This window comes from Miscanthus floridulus, chromosome 10, assembly GCF_019320115.1.
Source record: "Miscanthus floridulus cultivar M001 chromosome 10, ASM1932011v1, whole genome shotgun sequence".
NCBI classification, from domain to species: domain Eukaryota; kingdom Viridiplantae; phylum Streptophyta; class Magnoliopsida; order Poales; family Poaceae; genus Miscanthus; species Miscanthus floridulus.
Genome location: NC_089589.1, coordinates 21,448,107 through 21,464,988, shown reverse-complemented (window position 1 = coordinate 21,464,988; position 16,882 = coordinate 21,448,107). Strand labels below are relative to the sequence as shown.

The following is a 16,882-nucleotide window of genomic DNA, read 5'->3' as shown; positions in this document are numbered from 1 at the left end:
CCGTGTACAAACAAACATATAACTACACCCAGATATGTGTCATTCACTTAAGGGTATGTATAATCACTCGGCACACTTGAGAGTGGTAAAATTGCAAATATTTTCATTTTGAATAGGTTCTTTTTAAAAGTTCATTCTACCTCCTTGAAATAGGTTGTAGTGATTTTCCTTCTCCTACTCCAAAACCATATATATTTTACACACCTCTAAACTTTCAACCATTCAAAAATTACCTTCCTACCCTAGTTTGTAGTGACTTTGGAGGCAGTTTAGTTTTTTAGTTAAAAGATAGTGAATACTTGATAATGGTTTTAGAGCATCTTCAAGAGTTCCCAAAAATTTCTTCGTAAAACTATGAAGTTTTCTAACTCGTCAAAAAATATTAGGAGAAATAAATAAGAGCATCTCTAAGAGTTCCCTACATATTCATCCTAAAAACTCCATGTTTTATAACTCTAAAAAAGTATTGACATCTCCAATAGTTCATAATATTTTGCTTCTAACAAATAGTTCCAAACACCTATCATCTATGCATCGCCAGTCGATTAGTAGAAGAGTAATGAGGGAAGCGAGGCGATGAGGGAACCGCCGACTAACGCGGGCTCCGACGCCTTGGGCGGAGGCGATATTTCACGGGGTCCAAAGTATTGGGCCCTCATGGAGGAGCTCAGCTCCGATGACGGTCGAGGAGGTCGACGTCCAGAACGACATCTCATGCAGGGGGTGGAGGCCAGAGTTGATCCAAACCGAGTGGTACGTAGCACAATCAGTTTGGCAGGAGTTAGGAAGGCCGGCGAAACCGTGCATTGAATGGCAGCCGGAAAACCTTGGCGAGGACCACAGCCACCACGGTGGGTGACGCCGGCGATCACCCTGGGCGACGCGCTTGAGAAGGCGAAGGTCAGGAACTCTAAGCCTCAACGCAGACAGTTCGCTGAACCGACGTTGTCGTCTTCCTCCTCGGCGGCAGCGACGCGATTCAATCTGGGACTAGTTTCAAATTTCGAACGATCCCACCGAGTGGGACCCAAATTTGATGGATTACCTCCTCTACACGACAACGGCGGCGATCAACTCCTCTCCAGACGACGGTGGCAGTGACGAACTCCTTCTCTGCTTCACACGCGAAAGTGCAAAAAGAGTAGGAGGATGGACTAGGAGTTGTTGGAGAGGGTTTTTTTGCAATCTCCCCCCCCCCCAAAAAAAGGATAGGAGGATGAAAGGGTCCGTGACGCCTAAGAGGGGGTGAATTAGGTAACTTAAAACTCTAACTCTAAACTATGGCTTCTTTTTTTATCCTTAGCAAAACCTATGCAAAAAGATAAACTATCTAAATGTGCTACTATGATTTTGCTAGTGTGTTGCTATCTCTACCGCAAAAGGAGTTTATGCAAATAATGTAAATGCAGAAGCTAAAGAGTAAGGTAGAGATATGCAAACTTCCGTCGATGACTCCAGTATTTTTACCGAGGTATCGAGAAGCGCGCAAGCTTTCCCTAGTCCTCGTTGGAGCCCCTCGCAAGGAATTCCTCGCAAGGGCCAAGCTCCTAGTCGGGTAACCCCATGGATAGCCTCTGGCCTTCCCCATGCGTAAGTGTGTCTCCAACGTGCCTTTCGGTAAGCCTCTCCTGGATGCTCCCCGCCTTCTTCACTATCAAGCTTCTGGCCGAAACGCCGTGGGCCTTGTTCCCTCCGGTACACGGTGGCGGCCACACCACAAACGCGGTTGGTATGATCTCGTAAGACTACAAGCCCCTCCGATGTACAACAATAGTGCACGCAAGCACTGAGTGGTAAGAGATATGCAAACCTCACTAAACACTAGGCCTAAACCTAGAGCAAACGCAAAAGCGGTGGTCTAATCAACCTAAGCACTTCGCAAAGCACCTACGCTAATCACCTAATGAATCACTAAGCACTATGCAAGTGGAGATCACTAAAATGTTGTATCAACACCCTTGGTATGTTTCCTCAACTCTCCACACCTCAAATGACCGGTTGGAGATTCTATTTATAAGCTCCACCAAGAAAGTAGTTGTTGGAGGCGAAACCTAGCCTTCTGCTACTGACCGGACGCTACTGTCGTCCTGATCGGACGCACTACCGAGTCCGGTCACTGTCGATCGGACCCGTCCGGTCACTTTTAGTCCTCAGCGTCCGGTCGCTACTGCTGACGCCTGCTGATGCCGAGCATCTTGATCGGACGCGTCTGGTCGCTATAAGGGCCGCGTCCGATCACCTCTGTGAAGCTCGTTTCTTCGCGATCTTGCATCTGGCTTGGTTCCTATCTTCGTACTTGGACTTTGCTTGATATCTTGGATCCTCTCTTGTGCTTCTAGGGTCTTGCTTAAGGTGTTGATCATTGGGAGACTCCAAATTGCCATTGATGTAGCTTCTGCAGTTGACTACTTGCACCATCACAAACCATTTCCAATTATTCACTGTGACCTCAAGCCGAGCAATATTCTTCTTGACAACAACATGGTTGCACATGTTGGCGATTTTGGGCTTGCAAGGTTCCTACATCAAGAACACAATGACAAGTTAGAGAGATCAACTAGATGGAGTGCAGTAAGAGGAACAATTGGTTATGTTGCTCCAGGTGCGCATAATTCTACTCATTTAATTTATAGTGAAGCCATCTGTTTAAAATTTACTTCCATCTAACACAGTGTTTGTTGAATCCAGAGTATGGACTGGGAAATGAAGTCTCGATCCATGGTGATGTCTACAGTTATGGTATACTATTGCTGGAGATGTTCACTGGAAAAAGACCAACAAGCTCTGAGTTTGGGGAAGCTCGAGTTTGGGGAAGCTCTTAGCCTTCATAGGCATGTAGAAATGGCACTGCCAGATCAAGCAGCTAATGTCATTGACCAAGACCTACTAAGAGCAACACAGAGTGTTAAAGGAATAGCACAGAACTATCATGGCACTGAAGAGAATGAAATTGGTTGCATCGTTTTGGTTCTGAAGGTTGGAATTATGTGCTCGGAGGGGACACCAACTGATCGCATTAATATTGGAGATGCATTGAGAGAGTTGCAGGCAATTAAAAAAAAGTTCTGCATGCATCAGAGATCTTCTAGGTGAATTAGCAGCAAATCACTTGCACATTGTATTCATGGTTGTGCTTGTGCATGAGACACATCATAAATGTATCGAGGATCAGTAATGGTGTGTGCAAACCAGTCATTTAAGTTTTGAAGAAGATGCTGGAAGCTGAAAAGACTTTAGCATAAGCATTTAACAAGAAAGCTATGGTTTTTCCAACTCCTTCTTACCAACTATCTTAGTTTAGTCATTTCATGCAAAGTTAAATTGATGATGTCATGTCATGCAAAGTAATGGTATGCATATTGCTCTATTTTCATACCTGTATATTATAATCATTTAATCACTGCTAAGAGGAAACAATTCCCCTCAGTTAGGCACATTAAAATTTTCCATGCCCTACAATCTACTCATTTGCAGACTCAGTTATCTGTAGGCTTGCATCCCCCATTGAGTTATTTCTTTTTGCAACTTCTGTACAAGTAGCAAGCAGCAATCGAAGAGATCTTTAGGAAGGAGATCGACATTTACGTAGCTCCAGTGTCGAGTAGCGTACCAGGTAGAAGTAGTGGTGGAACTAGATGGCAACTGCCATAGGATGCACAGGGGTTGATGCTGCCGGCTGCTGCATGTGTCGAGTCCGATGGTTGGTGGAACGCTGAAGCAGCAGCTAGTGGTGATGTTGCAGGATGGCTGACGAGGGAAGAAACTGCAAGCCGAGCGTGACTGACAGACATAGGACATCGTAGAGACCTAACCCTGAAACTAGTAAGCAGGCTTCACAACGCCTGACTAATGGATTTCTTTTTTTTAGAAAACAAGAATTTTATCATAAACATCGAGGGGTCATGTTTAGTATTCATTATCTTCCATGCGGCAGAAGTTTAGTTCTTCTTTTGATTTAAGCTTGACTACAGCAATATACACTTAGGCAACAAGCTAAGTTTCATGGAATTACTCTATCAGGAGCATCTGCTGATCAGATTCTGAAGCAATAAATTCATCATTGTCTTGCACAACGTGCTTCTTGGATCTGATTGATCCAGAAGGATTGGTGGAACATCCAAAGACTATCTTTCGTCTTCCAGTTTCAACATTCCACTTTAAATATGAAACCTCATGAGATGCCCCATAATACATGGATATGTTATTGCAGTGAAATTATGGTTTATATATGTTCACAGCACTGAGAACTCCTGTGAAAAATACCTCATTATGTGCAGTCACTCAGCCTTTTCTCCTCACAATTTTGGCCTCATTAAGTCTGTAGTATGCTGGATCTCTCTCAAACTCTGAAATTGCCTTCTCCGATTCACCCACCTTATTCGAAATTATATTCAAGTGAGTAAAGGACATTGGCGGTATCACAAAATAAGTAGATGTAATTTTACGATAACCTTTCTGGTACTTAGCATAACAGAACAGCACTACATGAGCGGCTGATAGTGATGCTGCCTGAGGTGTAGCAAGCATGTAAAGGAGAATGTATAACATGGAAATCCTTCTGAATAGCATGGATTGGAAATTAGAATAACAAGAATCCAAATGCTGAGGCAACTCCATTCCATGCACCTGCCATTGGATACTTCCACAGCTGGTCAGCAGTTCTTTGTTCAGATAAAAAATATTCTCCCATATTCAGTTCAGGTGTATGCTTCCTATTGGTGTAATGCACCTTGCACTTTGTGATTCCCTACAATAACAGGAAAAGAAGAAAGCTTTAGTCATATGCAGCATAGATGGGTACGCAATGTATGAATTCTAGTCTAGGAATCAAAATATGACGACTAGTGGTGTAACAGTTATTTCTTCGAACATTTGCATACAGCCAAGAAAACGGCGCCAGCCGCCAACTCTGCTCGATTCACTGCTCCCTACCCTACCATGCCACCGCGACTCACTACACGCACAAACTCTGCAGCGCGGACGGATGAGCATCAAAGTAGACCCTCACCCCGGTTCCGAACAACGAAAGAAACGGACGGATGGAGCAACGGGGACTAGTAGAGGGCGGGCAGAAGGTGAGCAGCTCACTGAGTCCTGGATCTCGTCCTTGACGATGTAGAAGGGAGGCCCTGCGCGGGGGTCATCCTATTATCATCGCTGTGCCAGAGTGCCCCAGCCGTCGAGACGAGACCCCGCCTCCGTGCCTGCCCCTGCCCCTGCCCCTGCCCCTGCCCCTGCCCGTGGCTCCGTGCTCTGCAATGAGCAGGGAGGTGACGGGGAAGGGGAAGGGAAAGGAAGGGGAAGGGAGTACAGATTGGGCCGGAGCTAGTGAGAAGTGGGCTTCCATGGGCAGTCCAACTTTCTCTTGCCTTGCTCAAAAGACGAAGGAAAAACATTTTTTAACTCCTTGGATTATTGTCACGGCTCAAGTTTTCTCCCTGAATCATTTTCCTCCAAGCTTCTTTCGTGTTCCCTCTCCATCTCCATTCGATGGTGTGGCCGTGTGGGTGCTTAATGCAAAGTTAAGGGACGCCACCGGGTTGCCCGGCCTTAGGCATCTTTGGCTATGGGGGTGGAGCTATAGTGATTCCTGGGTATGCGAGGATATCTAACTTTTTTTTTTGCTAGAACATCAAGTATATTGTCCTTTTGGGACGGAGTTGTCACCAAAGAACTATATGTCCCTACTTTATTCTAGAGGGACACTATTTATAGTGTCAAAGTTACACTCGAGGACTATAACCATAATGCTCCTACCCTGGAGCATACCCCTAATATCATAGGGACATTATGGTCTTTTGATTTTAAGTCCATGTAAGTTGAAATTGACTTCCTAGGTCAGTGTCCATGTCCTCGCTTCTGCCCGCCCTCCGAAACATTGCCACCTCCTCAGGCATAGTAGGACTTCGGCAGCCCTCGCCCCACTTCTCGAAGGGCAGTAGTTTCGGACCGCCTGAAGGTGTCTTCGTGTTTACCCTTCGGGAGAGGCCGGTGGTGCGCCCTGGTCTTCTTTTCGGAGACCTTATGAAGATGACTTTGTGCAACCGCTGGCCCATCCCTTTGGAAGGAACTTTCGGATAGAGTCTGCAATTTGCCGGCCGGATGGAGTTTGAAGATCAAGGATGTACCAAAAATAACAGGCTCTATCTGATAGGCAAACAATATTATTTTATATGAAACAATATTATTTTTACAAAACAAAGTTAAAGTACTATATTGGGACCATATATGTTATATCGATGCCTTAGGGGCTGATTGGTTGCCCGAACCAGGTCACCCTTGCACCCTTTGCCTGTTTCAACTCATTCCTCTGTCATGTTTGGTTCCCCGCCTCGCACGCTTTGCCTGCTTCGTTTCAGTCCGCTGCCCTCCACCATCCCGCACGGCTCCGTCTTTTCAATTTTCACTTCCCTCGCGATGCAGGATGACACGATGCACCCATGGTATAAGGGCCCATGTGTCACACACTCAAAACTCTTATCCATGCATGCAACCAAATAAGATCACATCTCATACTGGACCAACAACAAAGACAACCAAATGCGACTGGGTGCACGATTTGAGCATGCATCTCACAATCCTATACTGCCTCTCCATCCCGGCTCTCCATCACCAAAGCAACCAATCACGCCCTTAGTGGACTTAATTATACTTGTGATAGGAGGAAATAGGTGGTACAACGCTGCAAAAATATGAGAGATGTACGCCATCACATTATTATTTATCATTCATGATCCGTGCATGCCTGACCTCTTGTTGGGATGCAAGATCTGGATCGCACTTGTGACGAAAAATGTAGTAGGGCTACTTCTCCTAACACAGCAATAATGGAGTGGTTGCTGCTGCGTGCTTGCTGCATTATTGCTCCATGGAACATTTGGATCTACCTTGCTTGGGATCCAATGCAAGCAGGGCACACATGTCGCTTGTCTTGGTCCATCTCTTTTGCTTTCATCCTTTAACTTCAATGTCATTATTGTTGCATTTGCTTGAAATGACGACATTGCCAGATAAATAAGGTACCGGATGGACAAACTCACCTGGACTACTCTGCTATGAGAAAAGAAATAAGATAAAATTTGTACATTTAGATTAAGACTGGTCGCCAAAGTAAGGCAAGCTAAATAAAACCTTTTCTTTTACCTAGCCAGTTGCTATATATGATGAGGACATAACACCTTAGGATACAACCATTGATTATAAGGTGAGCTCGTCCCAACATTTATATAATGATAAAACTAAGAATTGGTTGCTAGCTAATATTTGTATTTCTAATGTGCTTATAAACAATGATGATGATGATGATAGAGAATGGATATGCCATGAACCCCGTCTGCATCAGGGCTTGTTTAGAATACATGTGTGTTGGAGTGGGTTGGGGTGAAATTTAGTTTAAATTCCACACCAATCCACTTCAACACAAATAAACTGAGATCGATACATATGCATCTAAACGAGGCCTCAATATATATGCTTCTTTCCGTGAGAAATAATCAAAATGCATCCATGCATACGCCATGCATATATATGATCCACAAGAAAGATCGATATGAAAAACATATTAGTAGATCAGTTTAAATATACCATATACTAGCTACTAGCTAGTACGACTTGCACCGTCCAAATGATCGAGATGCATGGTTATTCGGTGAAGTGACTGTCTAGAGAACTAGACGAGCTAGTCAACCACTTGAGCAGTTGATTACGTGCATAGACTACGGCCACAAGGTGTCACCTGATCCAGATCCACAGGTAACAACTACCTCGACCTTTTGCACCTCCATTCTCACTTTGGGGAGATCAACGGCACAAGTTCCTGTGGTTGCAATGCAAATGGCCAATGAATTAAGAACACACCACATATGTATATGTATATACATGCTTTGTTTAATATGAGTTATTTGGTAGCCAAGATGCAATGCATGATGATGTTGATAGGAGAAGGGTCGTCTTCATGCATGGATCGATCGTCTGGTGAAGATATTTTGGGTGTTGGATCGATCAAGTGGCCGACAACTTCCAGCTCCCTTTGTGATTTGCATCATACTCTTCTTTAGCTAAAGGAAAAGTGGATCTTTTAAGGCCCTTATTATATATAGTACATTAATCGATCATAAACACAAGAGTCGACATGTCATAATTCCCAAACTTGTAAAGGATAACCTCTCTCCAAAGTTCGAAAATCTTTGGGTTATTTAGGCCAGTATCGGTGTGAGTTTAATCAGAGTTTCATTTGCATTTAATAAGCTATCACAAAATCATTTTTGATGAGTGGCAATGTTTTTAAGAAGAGAGAGAGAAGTGAGTTTCATGGGGATGAAACTCTCTTGGCACAATTACCAACTCTGAGTCATAAAATCAAATGTTTATGAAACCATAAAATAAAACTTTACATTGAGAGTGGGTGTTTCATCTATGTTTAGTTTCATTCTGTCAGTCTTGGAAACAATGCCATAAAGTTCCTCACTGAGAATGGCCTTATGAGGTATTTGGTGTGACGAACCATTTCATCCTATAATATAACTATTAGCTTGAGAGGCATGTAGTGGTGCAGAATCAATCCATTATATATATTCCACAGAGCAAACAAAAACTTGAGGATTCAGAAAATGATGAACCACCATATTCTTCCTCAAATCGAACACACCGTTGCATTAATGTCTGACTTAGCTAATTAGGGAGAACAAATTATGCCATTGTGAGGTATATGTAGTACATATTGGTTTATCATATAACTCCCTCTCTCTTTAAAATGTAAAAAATGACCAATTCATTATCCTAATTAAGTATAACTTCTCTAATTTTGATCAAGTATGTAGCTACAAAAATACATTAACATTTACAATACCAATGCAAATAAATGAAATATCAAGATATACTTCATGGTGGATTTAATGAAACTAATTTGTCATGATACAATTTTTAGACACAACCAAAGCAACAAAAGTTTGACATAAAAAAATTGAAACACTTTGGGTTAGAGAAATATGTGTGCACACGCATGCAAGTTGCCACATGCATGTATCTAGCTTAATCAAGTGAAAGAATCAAATATTTTTTGAGTGCGTGGAGACCTATACAATCTTTTTTTATTATTTTGATTTGCCTGGACCCATTTCTGGTATCTCAACAAACAAAAAAGAAATGGAAAGACATGTTTTTTGGATGAGAAAACTCTGAAATTTCTAAGTCGTTCGATATCGCGATCAAAGTACACTTTCTCAGAGCATTTGAGGTGTCACGATTTTTTTTTTTTGCCTTCAGATCTGGTCCTTTTTTCTAGCTCCAATGGACGGCGATTGCTTCGAGTGTAGGCAATAAGATTTATTTTGTCAAAAGATAAGCCGTATCCATTGAGGAAGCTGCTGACCTTTTAGTTAAGGCATCCTATTGACCACCAAAATTATTAGCATACTTAGTCCTAACTCCTAACCCTCATTATTCTACAAACTCTAGTGTACCGACATATTTTTGCAGGTTGTCAAAATGCAAAGATAGTATCCACATCGACGTCTAGATTTGAGAACAAGCCTCTTTATATCCTTCTTTATTAATAGAACAAAGATTTAGATTAAAAGGTTTCCTCCAACGGTTTATTTAATTGGATTTTCAAATATTGACATCCTCTATTACGGATTTCTCGGTAGAAGATGGAGAACGGAGTTGGATCTCTAGTGTGCACAAGATTTAGAAAAGCGGTCGGAGGGTGAAAAGATATAATGAGTGATTTTTATTCAAATGACTCTCCATATAATGATTTAGAGAGTTAGTTTAACAAAGACTCCTGGAGATGTTCTGACCTTGTAAAAGGTTAAAAAAAAACTTGAACCGATACGAATATGTGGTCAAATTGAAGTAACCATGATTTGTATGACGAACATATAAGAGCACATATTTGTATGCCGAATAAGTATATGGAGACCCGTTTAGCCATGCATGCAGATGAAAAGAACACTAAATGTTGTCTGAGAGAGTAACGGACTCGTTGCATGCGTTTGGGTGCCTAAGAGCGCATGAACAAGAGCCTTGTATTACAGAATTGGAGAAAACCTAGAAGCATACCCCGGCGTTGCAGCAGGATTTTCTTAAAAATAAATCAATTATATACATAACATTACTATATATGGTATTATGTATACTGTGTATATATATGATTTTTTTGAAAATGTATATATATGAATTTAACTTGCATGTTATTTTATTGTATCAGATCTAGTAAAAAACCGGTAAGCTAATAGAAGAAAACCAATAGAATATTTGATCACATTATAGAGAAATATGTGATGAAACAAATAGCGTAGGTAGATGAATCGTATGTTAATAAATTAAAGATTAAAAGTATTGCACATGATAGAGATGACGTGTATATTTTTTTGTAATTAATAAGGGATGATATGGACTTAGTGGAATATGACGTGATCCCTTGCATGAATAGATAAGTATTGGTAATTATTTTGTAGGGGATAGAAAAATAGAAAAAGTTTAAAAGAAAGTGCAGCTCATGGTAAAAATTGAACCTGAACCGTCTTAGTTTAGGGATAAAAAAAATAAATGAAGTGTAAGAAAAAAAATAGGAAACATAAAAATCAGATGATTATGAGAATCGAACTAGCACACTCAGAGTTAGGGCGAGAGGGTTGTACTACTGGACCACAGGCTTCTTTTTATTTTTATTTACTGGACGACTAGCGCTTGGATGTCCGTCAGATAACGCGTCCGGACGTAGCTCGGGCCAATCCGATTCGAGAAACAAGAGTTGTTCGATCTCAGCGCATAACAGAAGAAACGAGCGCACCTATCCCTCCCCCACGTAACAGAACAGAAAGAGCGCGCGCCCGCGTGTACTCGCGGCAGCCCGTCTCTCGCTGCGCCACCATACCAAGCCGCGCCGCCATCCCACTACGAGCCGCCCACATCAAGAAGAAAGGGAGGGTGCGGCGCCCGCCCGCGCCTTTGGTTTAGATGCCTAGCCAGCGTCGAGAGAAGGTGGAGACACCGAGGCGAGGCATCAAAAGACGAGGAGGGAGCGAGATGCAATACCCCATCTTCTTTTGAAATATCCATATGTAACAATTGCAACATACATCTAAAGACAGATGAAACACTTGAACATGCATCTGAAACACTTGAAAAACACCTCAAAATCATTGTAAAACATACGCAACATCCAGATAAAAAACTTGAAATATATATGTGAAACATATGCAACATACAAATAAACATACTTGCAACATACATTTGAAAAATCAGATGAAACATTGAGAACAGAAGCTTGCAAAATACGTGTACAACCATTGCAACATATGCAACATTCCGATCTACTTTTGCAACATCCATATAAAATATTTGCAACATACCTATGAAACATATGAAACATAGGCTTGCAACATGTGTTTTTCACCCTTCTTCTTCCGTACGACGCAACGCAAGCGGGATGGGCAGGCGCAGGGCAGCGCCGTCGCGACCCCTCCTGGAGGAGAGCGGAGGGTCGGCGCGGACAGGCCGCCGGCAAGCTTTGGCTGGGATGCAGGCTGCCGCCGTCGCAGGTGGGCGGAGGGGAAGGCGTGGACATGCTAGAGATGGCGCAGGCCACCGGCAGGCTCTAGCCAGGTGAGGGCCGGGAGGAAGGGGTCGTCTGCAGGCGTAGACGCAGGCGGCTGCCGGCGAGCTCTGGCCGAGCGGGGGGTGGGAAGAAGGGGCTGGCCGGGAGCTCTGGCCGGGCGGGGGACAAGAAGAAGGGGCAGGCGGCTGGCGCAGCGGCCGGCGGTGGGGGGAGGTGCCACGGGGGATGCGCGGGATGGAGGCGCCGCTGGGAGTGGAACGAATGGACAGAGATTTTTTTTTTGCGGGAGCACGTACGGACGGTAGTCACAAGACGGACGTCCTCATCATATCATTATCGTTTTATTTATCTATAACAGCAAAATTAATAAGTGAGTATCCAAGTATCAAATGAATGTTAGCCGACCAATAGGTTATGCTGTGGCTCTCCTGGCATACCACATGGATGCACCCCTGACTTCTTACCTAGTAGGCTCGAATCAGGCGAGTTATAAACTTCTGCACCTGGAATCACCAGACACCAAGGTCCAAGGTATATACGCCTTATATACCTGTAGATCTACAACATATACCAGCGCCATATAGTATATATACGCAACTTTAAGTTTCTGCCGACAAGATCAGTAGTACTAGCTAGTGTCGTCTCAAATGGGGTAGGCGCTATGTCAATGACAGAATGCTACTCCATCCATCCGGCAACAAGGTCGTTGTGACGCACCGTCCAAATGAACGTGGCGCCCCGTTAATGGGCTCCAGTGGTGTGTGGATAAGAATTTAAGAAGCTTCCAATTGGTTTATTTGCATTTTGGTGAAACCTAGGGACATCACGCGGGATCTGTATGTCATTTCACAGAAGGAGAACATTGTAAATGTTGAAATAAAACCCCAATAAAGGCTTGTTTGGATCCACCAACTAAACTTTAGCCGACTAAATTTAGCTGCTAGGGATATAAATGGTCTACTTAAAAGTCCAGCTAAAGTTTAACTGAGTTTAGCTACTTTAACCTAGCTAAAGTTAGCTGAGTCTATTAGTTGGAGGATCTAAACACCGTAGCTAAAGTTTAGCTAGAAGTACTTTTAGCTGGCTAAAGTTAACTTTGAAATTTTAGCTAGCTATAAACTTAAGTTGGATGGATCCATACAATGCCTAATATTTGTCTTTTTTTTGTCCTATAGGTACTAAATAAATTACACTTAGAGAGGAACAAACTTTTGCAGCTAGAAGGAATATGTGAGGTAGGTATATACATGCATGCCATAATATGTCCCATCTGCTTCCGTGACTCCAGTAATAATATCGTTATCCTATTCACATGCATGTTTAGTCATGCTAATCCCACCGCCCACTGTGTAATGGCGTGTGGAATCGCCTATAAAACGCCCCCAAGCCAACCATCTCCTATCGTCAAACACAGCCAATTGGTAGCCAAGTGGAGTGTAGCTAGTACTCCCCCAGTTAAGCCACACTAGCTAGCTTAGTATAGACCTGCAGCTGACCAGGTAGCTCGACCGGGCAGCAGCCATGTCGGAGGAGAAGCACCACCACTTCCACCACCACAAGAAGGACGAGGAGCAGCCCACCGGCGAGTACGGGTACTCCGAGACCGTGGCCACCGAGGTGGTGACCACCGGCGAGGACGAGTACGAGAAGTACAAGAAAGAGGAGAAGGAGCACAAGCACAAGCAGCACCTCGGCGAGGCCGGCGTCATCGCCGCCGGCGCCTTCGCCCTTGTATATCATCGATCGATGCTTCTTCTTTGTTCTTTGTGCTGACGACGATCGACCTTAATTTCACTCGTCTTCGTTCCATGGATTCTTTTTTTCCCCTTCCATATATACTATATAGTACGAGAAGCACGAGGCGAAGAAGGATCCCGAGCACGCGCACAGGCACAAGATCACCGAGGAGGTCGCGGCGGCAGCGGCCGTCGGTGCCGGCGGCTACGCCTTCCACGAGCACCACGAGAAGAAGAAGGACCACAAGGACGCCGAGGAGGCCAGCGGCGAGAAGAAGCACCACCACCTCTTCGGGTGACCGTACCGTACCGGACGGCGATCGAGCTTGCTCCGGCGCACCACCACCTGTTTAATTCTGTACTGCATGCGTGTTAATTTGACGGTTCACCATAATAAGTCCCTTTTCCGGACCTTGCTAATAAGCTGTTGCTTGTGTGAGTGAGACTGAGAAGAGGTGGGGTGGGGCCGGCTATGAGCGTCGAGGTGTTCCTGTACTTGCTGCTTCATTTTCTCTGCGTGTATAATTGTGTTGAATAAGTTGGAGCGATATGATGATGTGTGGCTCCCTAGTCAAGGCTCATGTGTATCAGTAGTTGAATGCTTGTACTATATTTGAGTATGACATGTGAATGCAGCACGATTTTATCAACTCGTCCAACTTTATGAATTATGATAGCTTCTTTCGAGTTTAATTTTCATTAGTTTTCAATATTCCCCCTTTTTCTAATATACTCCCTCCATTGCAAAAGACATTTTAGCTTTTATAGATACATTATTTTTACTATGCATCTAGACATAGTATATATCACTGCTATATATAAAAATGATTTATAGTAACGCCTTGCTTTCTTTGTAGGGGCGGCTCTATATTGAGCAGCCCCTACAAATGGTTGTAAAATAAGCCGCCCTTACAAATGGATTTGTAGGGACGGCCGGTGTTATCAGCCGCCCCTATAAATGACCCGATTTGTAGGGGCGGATCTATATCCAGCCGCCCCTATAAATCGGATTAGTAGGGGCGGCTCAATATTGAAGTGCCCCTACAAATAGACACCGAGTATTAAAAATTAAGCACTAAAATTCAAATTTTGTAAACGACCTCGGATGGAGAAACAACCAAAATAAAAGCTGTAGATCTCGAAAAGTTATAAAACTTTGTGGTTGACAACTTTTTGATTTGAAATCATTTTGTCAAGGAAAACTTTGTTTGAATTTCAAAAGATTTGAAATTTGAATTTTTTAAACGACCTCGGATGAACAAACAGTAAAAATAAAAGTTGTAGATCTTGAAAAGTTATGAAACTTTGTAGTTGATAACTTTCTCATTTGAAATCATCTTGCGATAGAAAACTACATTCGAATTTCTCAAATTTGAAATTCAAATTTTATAAGTGACCTCGGATGGAGAAACTATCAAAATGAAAGTTGTAGATCTCAAAAAGTTATAAAACTTTGTAGTTGATAACTTTTTTATTTGAATTAGTTTAGGGCCTCAAATAATCAATTTATGCTCAGTTTTGTATAATATGTGGGGAACAAAAATAGAATATAGATACAAGTGATCGTGAGGTGCAGTGGTAAAGGAGTTTACGCGCGAGCGAGAGGTTGCGGGTTCGAAACCCGTGCAAAAATTATGAAAAAATGCTGCAACGATAGAGTGGGTGTGTGTGGCTGCCGATGGGGACCTCATCGGATTAAAAATAAAATTTTGCTATTTTTTGCCCCTTTTTCGTGATTTCTAAAAATTGATTTGTAGGGGCGGCTCAATATCCAGCCGCCCCTACAAATAAAAAAAATAACACCAGCCGCCGGTCTGGGAACCGCCTCTATAAATCAGTGATTTATAGCCACCCTTTCGTAGGGGCGGCTGGCAAAACCACCCCTACAAAGGGTTAAGAGCCGCCCCTAAAAACTATTTTTTACGTAGTGTATGTAAGTACGTAGCAAAAGCTATGTATCTAGAAAAGCCCAAACGTCTTATAATTTGGAATGGATGGAGTAAGATCTAATCGGTTCCGGAGCAAATAATAAAGATGTATAAAATTCTTAGAGGGGAATAACATTTTTCCCTATGGTGGATGAGTTGAGAAGAACAAGGAAGGGTGGGACGAGTGAGCGATTTGATGAGTGGATCAAACACCCACAGAAACAACAGGTTGTGGCTGACTTTCACCCTTGTCGCCGGTCATTGCATGAACTGTTCTGATGCCTCGCGCTACCCTTCTCCTCCCTCTATCGGTTCCCTATCATTGCCACCCCACTATTGCCTTAACATATGGTACGGTCTCCCTTTCTCAGAAACATAGCCATGACATTAGCATCCTCCTATGTCACCCACTATTAGCTCCTTGCCTATGGCCATGGCTTGTTGCCTCACACACACCTCGCCATCATTGCTGGCTATCAATAGGCTAGTGACCTCCCTCTATACCCTGTGCATCACCAGAGAAGAGTCCCATCTAACATCGAACACCCTGACCCTAGCTAACCCCTAGTTGAGGCATGGAGTGGTGATGCCACAACATGGAGTAACAACATGGAGTAACTTTGTTAGCGAAGATCAAATGAAGGAAGAAGAGCAAAATAGTGTGTTTGTTGCCCATGTGTGGTTGTGTAAGGGTGGGGATAAATAGTTAGCAATTTGCTTCAGTTATTCTATTAATGACTACAAGTTGCTTCTTCAGCTATCGTGAATTGTGGATTTCTATGGTCTCCTTGTCACCATCACCATGACTTCTTTCAAACTTAAGTTTGGTGGACAAGAAGGCTAAGAAGCCTTCTATTAGCACACCTCTCAGTAGATGACACAACACTTAATACTCAGTTGGGAACTTGGGGTACAATCGGATTACATGACCTTAGAGGAAGGGAGGTCTCAAGCTTAGCAGAGCAATCTAGGTGGAGAAGGGAGGAGTTGAACTAGGCAAGGGAGGGAGAGCTCTAGACTTAGAGAGAGAGAGGTCAGTGGAGGGAGGAGAGGAACAAAGGTAGGAGAAGACTGTTCTGATAATTCATTTGATGCCCTGAACCCGGCTGCTTCTTCATTTCTTTGTACTGCTTGTTTGCTATCGCCTTGGGCCATTGTGGGCTGGGCTGAACATGTCGGGCCATTACTTGACAATCCCTAACATTCCCCCCACCTTAAAACTTGGCTTGCCCTCAAGCCAATGTTGAAGATGAGAATCGGGATCCCAAGGAAATTGGATGAAGTCATGTGCCGAGGGCAGTGCAGCACCCATCTCTTAGATGTCATGGCCTGTGCATATTCTTCTCAAGAGTTCATCTAAGCAGCGCTAAGTATAAACCAAGTATAGTTGTAGATGATTATAAATCCTTGAGTCTAGCTCCAAATAAAAGTTCCAGGCACCATCGAGGTTCACTATGGCGCACACAATTATGTCAAAACCCCCCGATACTTGCAGCCAAAGAATGGAATCAAGGAACCATCCACCAATTAGTAGCTCGAGGACATCATGCCATTGAACCTGACTAGCAAGTGTTGTAGTTGGCCACTAGTATTGCCACAAAAGAGCATGTTACAGATGTAGCAAACCAACAGGTGATGGCCTGACTAATGCAATC

The 16,882-nt window shown here is 43.3% G+C and overlaps 1 protein-coding gene and 1 long non-coding RNA gene across 8 annotated transcripts; one reads left to right on the top strand and one right to left on the bottom strand.

Annotated features, from left to right (window-relative positions):
* Nucleotides 1-1,617: 1,617 nt before the first annotated feature.
* Nucleotides 1,618-5,657, bottom strand: LOC136487809 (uncharacterized). 7 transcript variants are annotated; one of them, XR_010767369.1, is made up of 4 exons: nucleotides 5,089-5,657; nucleotides 4,452-4,747; nucleotides 3,377-4,374; nucleotides 1,618-2,520 (listed from the first exon to the last, which is right to left on the bottom strand). It is a non-coding gene; the product is annotated as an uncharacterized lncRNA (long non-coding RNA). The 7 variants fall into 7 exon arrangements; XR_010767365.1 differs by having other exon boundaries at nucleotides 1,619-2,520; nucleotides 3,377-3,528; nucleotides 3,611-4,747; XR_010767368.1 differs by having other exon boundaries at nucleotides 1,619-2,520; nucleotides 3,377-3,819; nucleotides 4,264-4,747.
* A 7,301-nt stretch (nucleotides 5,658-12,958) lies between these two features.
* Nucleotides 12,959-13,949, top strand: LOC136487808 (abscisic stress-ripening protein 5-like). Its single transcript, XM_066484918.1, has 2 exons — nucleotides 12,959-13,294; nucleotides 13,410-13,949. The coding sequence occupies exons 1-2, from the start codon at nucleotides 13,085-13,087 to the stop codon at nucleotides 13,596-13,598; spliced, it is 399 nt and encodes a 132-aa protein (XP_066341015.1). The 5' UTR covers nucleotides 12,959-13,084; the 3' UTR covers nucleotides 13,599-13,949.
* The last annotated feature ends 2,933 nt before the right edge of the window (nucleotides 13,950-16,882 follow it).